The sequence below is a fragment of the Etheostoma spectabile genome, unplaced genomic scaffold (genome assembly GCF_008692095.1).
Source record: "Etheostoma spectabile isolate EspeVRDwgs_2016 unplaced genomic scaffold, UIUC_Espe_1.0 scaffold00004187, whole genome shotgun sequence".
In the NCBI taxonomy this organism is placed as follows: Eukaryota; Metazoa; Chordata; class Actinopteri; order Perciformes; family Percidae; genus Etheostoma; species Etheostoma spectabile.
The window spans coordinates 10,476-12,500 of record NW_022603117.1 but is presented as its reverse complement, the minus strand read 5'-3'; the positions used below and the strand labels follow the sequence as shown (position 1 = coordinate 12,500).

Sequence of the window (2,025 nt, the reverse complement as noted above, 5' to 3'; positions counted from 1 at the left end):
TTCCTTTTTTCTTTACACACCAGAAACAGCGCTACTGCTGCTAGCCTTGTCTCCACACATGTATGTTTCCCATTGATAAAATGACATATGGGCAAAAAGCTGTGGAAATGTAATGTTAAACAAATATATATATATATATATATATACTGATTTGATAACCGCAAAGATTACGTCAGCAGTATTGACGGCAAAATAGGCCACAGAATATTTTCTTCTGTATTGACAGGTGCAATATCTGAGAATCGATGATTATTATTATTATTTATATTTAAATTACATGTATATCTGCATTTATGTCAAAACTTAGGGACTTCCAAAACGTGATTTCTTAAATGTATTCATGCCAAAATGACATATAAACATCTTTTTGTATTCTGTTTTGCCTGGCAACGCTTCCAACACGTTAAAAATAGGCGCCGGTCCTATTTTCTAGCATGCACATGTGTCACGCAGGCAGTGTGCCAGCTGTAACCTGTTTAACGTGGGAGCTAAATTAAAAAAGGGATACGCCGTGCAGCTGACATGCTACGGCCACGCAGGCAGTGTGCAGGAGGCCTAACAGCCCAGTCCGATCTGTATAATCTGCTGCCTCTCTTCAACTCCTTGTTTTCCCGTGCCTCTCTCAGACCACCTGAAGTCGGAGAAGGAGCTCAGTCAAGAGAAGCAGATCTTGAATGAGATGCTGGAGGTGGTGGAGCAGCGGGACGCCCTGGTGGCCCTCTTGGATGAGCAGAGGCTCCGGGAGAAAGAGGAGGACAAGGACCTGGAGGCTGTGATGCTCTCCAAAGGCTTCAACCTCAACTGGGCTTAGGAGGAATGAAATAATTGCTCCTTTAGCCCTGGGAAAAGAGTTGACTATACTTGTGATGGCCGGTCTCTGCCTCACGTGGTCATCTTGGATCAGGATAGTCTGCTGAACACTCGCAGCAGTGAATGTGTAAAGATTCCCCCAACACACACTACGACTGCCTCTGACATGGAAGCAGTATGCAACGTTTACATATCCTCTGCCCAAAGGCAGTTCCAGTTAATCACTTTGCAGTTTTTTTGCTTGCTCTCGCTCTTTAAGGGTGTAGAAGCGGGTACATTCACAGCTTTATCAGCCCAGCCTTGAAGTGGATCCTCTCGAACAGGCTTTGGGAGAATGTTTAAAGACTTGTTTCATTCTCGATTATCTAAAAGGGAAGAACGCAGTTCGGTCCTGCTGATGTAAAGGAATTGTAAAGAATTGTGTTTTTGTGTGTAGTGTAAGTAAGTAAGTCACATTGTCGGCCAATGAGGGTCATCTCTTATTTTTTTTTTCTGAAAAAAAGGACCGCTGCAGAGGCGTGTTTAATTAAGCGCTGGAGTGATGTCTCCGGTCTCTATCTCTGATTCTCCTTTCCAGTCCGACTGAAGGACGAACAGCCTCTGCTGAAGCTGCCTTTCTATCCAGTGACAAACTGACCTCTGCATCATTATGAACCATAAAGACAGCATAAAAGGCTCCATTTTCCCCATCAGTGTTTTTGTGAGTCAACACCAAGAAACCATTAAATATGGCCATGATTTTTAATGTATTTATTATCTTTGTCTGTTTTTAACAGATACACGTTTTAGTTTTGTTTTGCATTCACAGGAGAGTGCCCTGCGTCTCATTATCTCGCACTCGTGCATGACTCAGATGCATCGATAAGCAGTTGCATGTCAGGAATGAAGGCTGCAGGCACATAAAAGAACTTTACCTTGTCTTACATAGCTAGGACACAAAATCCAGACTTATACTGTTTATGAACAGCATTTCACATAATGATGGGCCTCTCCTTGACATGCCGTTCACTGTACATCACACTGTGGTAAAGGAGTGAGGTAAAACAAGTGTTTTCATCTTTGAAGGAACTGTCTCTTCAAATTCCGGAAATGTCACTGTTAATGGGAGATCAGCGTAGCTCACGTTACTCATTTTGTGCCACAGGACTGTCTCTGGTGGTGGATATGCTGCAATATCTGAGATATACACTACGAGGACTTCCACACTACACACCA

General features: G+C 43.1%; 1 protein-coding gene across 1 annotated transcript in view; it reads left to right on the top strand.

Moving 5' to 3' along the window:
• Positions 1-1,559, top strand: part of micalcl (MICAL C-terminal like) — a 13,373-nt gene extending 11,814 nt beyond the window's left edge. The window contains exon 5 of the mRNA XM_032507736.1: positions 627-1,559. Within this exon, the coding sequence (XP_032363627.1) occupies positions 627-811 (185 nt within the window). The 3' untranslated portion in view covers positions 812-1,559. The remainder of the gene's footprint in view (positions 1-626) is intronic.
• Positions 1,560-2,025: the final 466 nt, after the last annotated feature.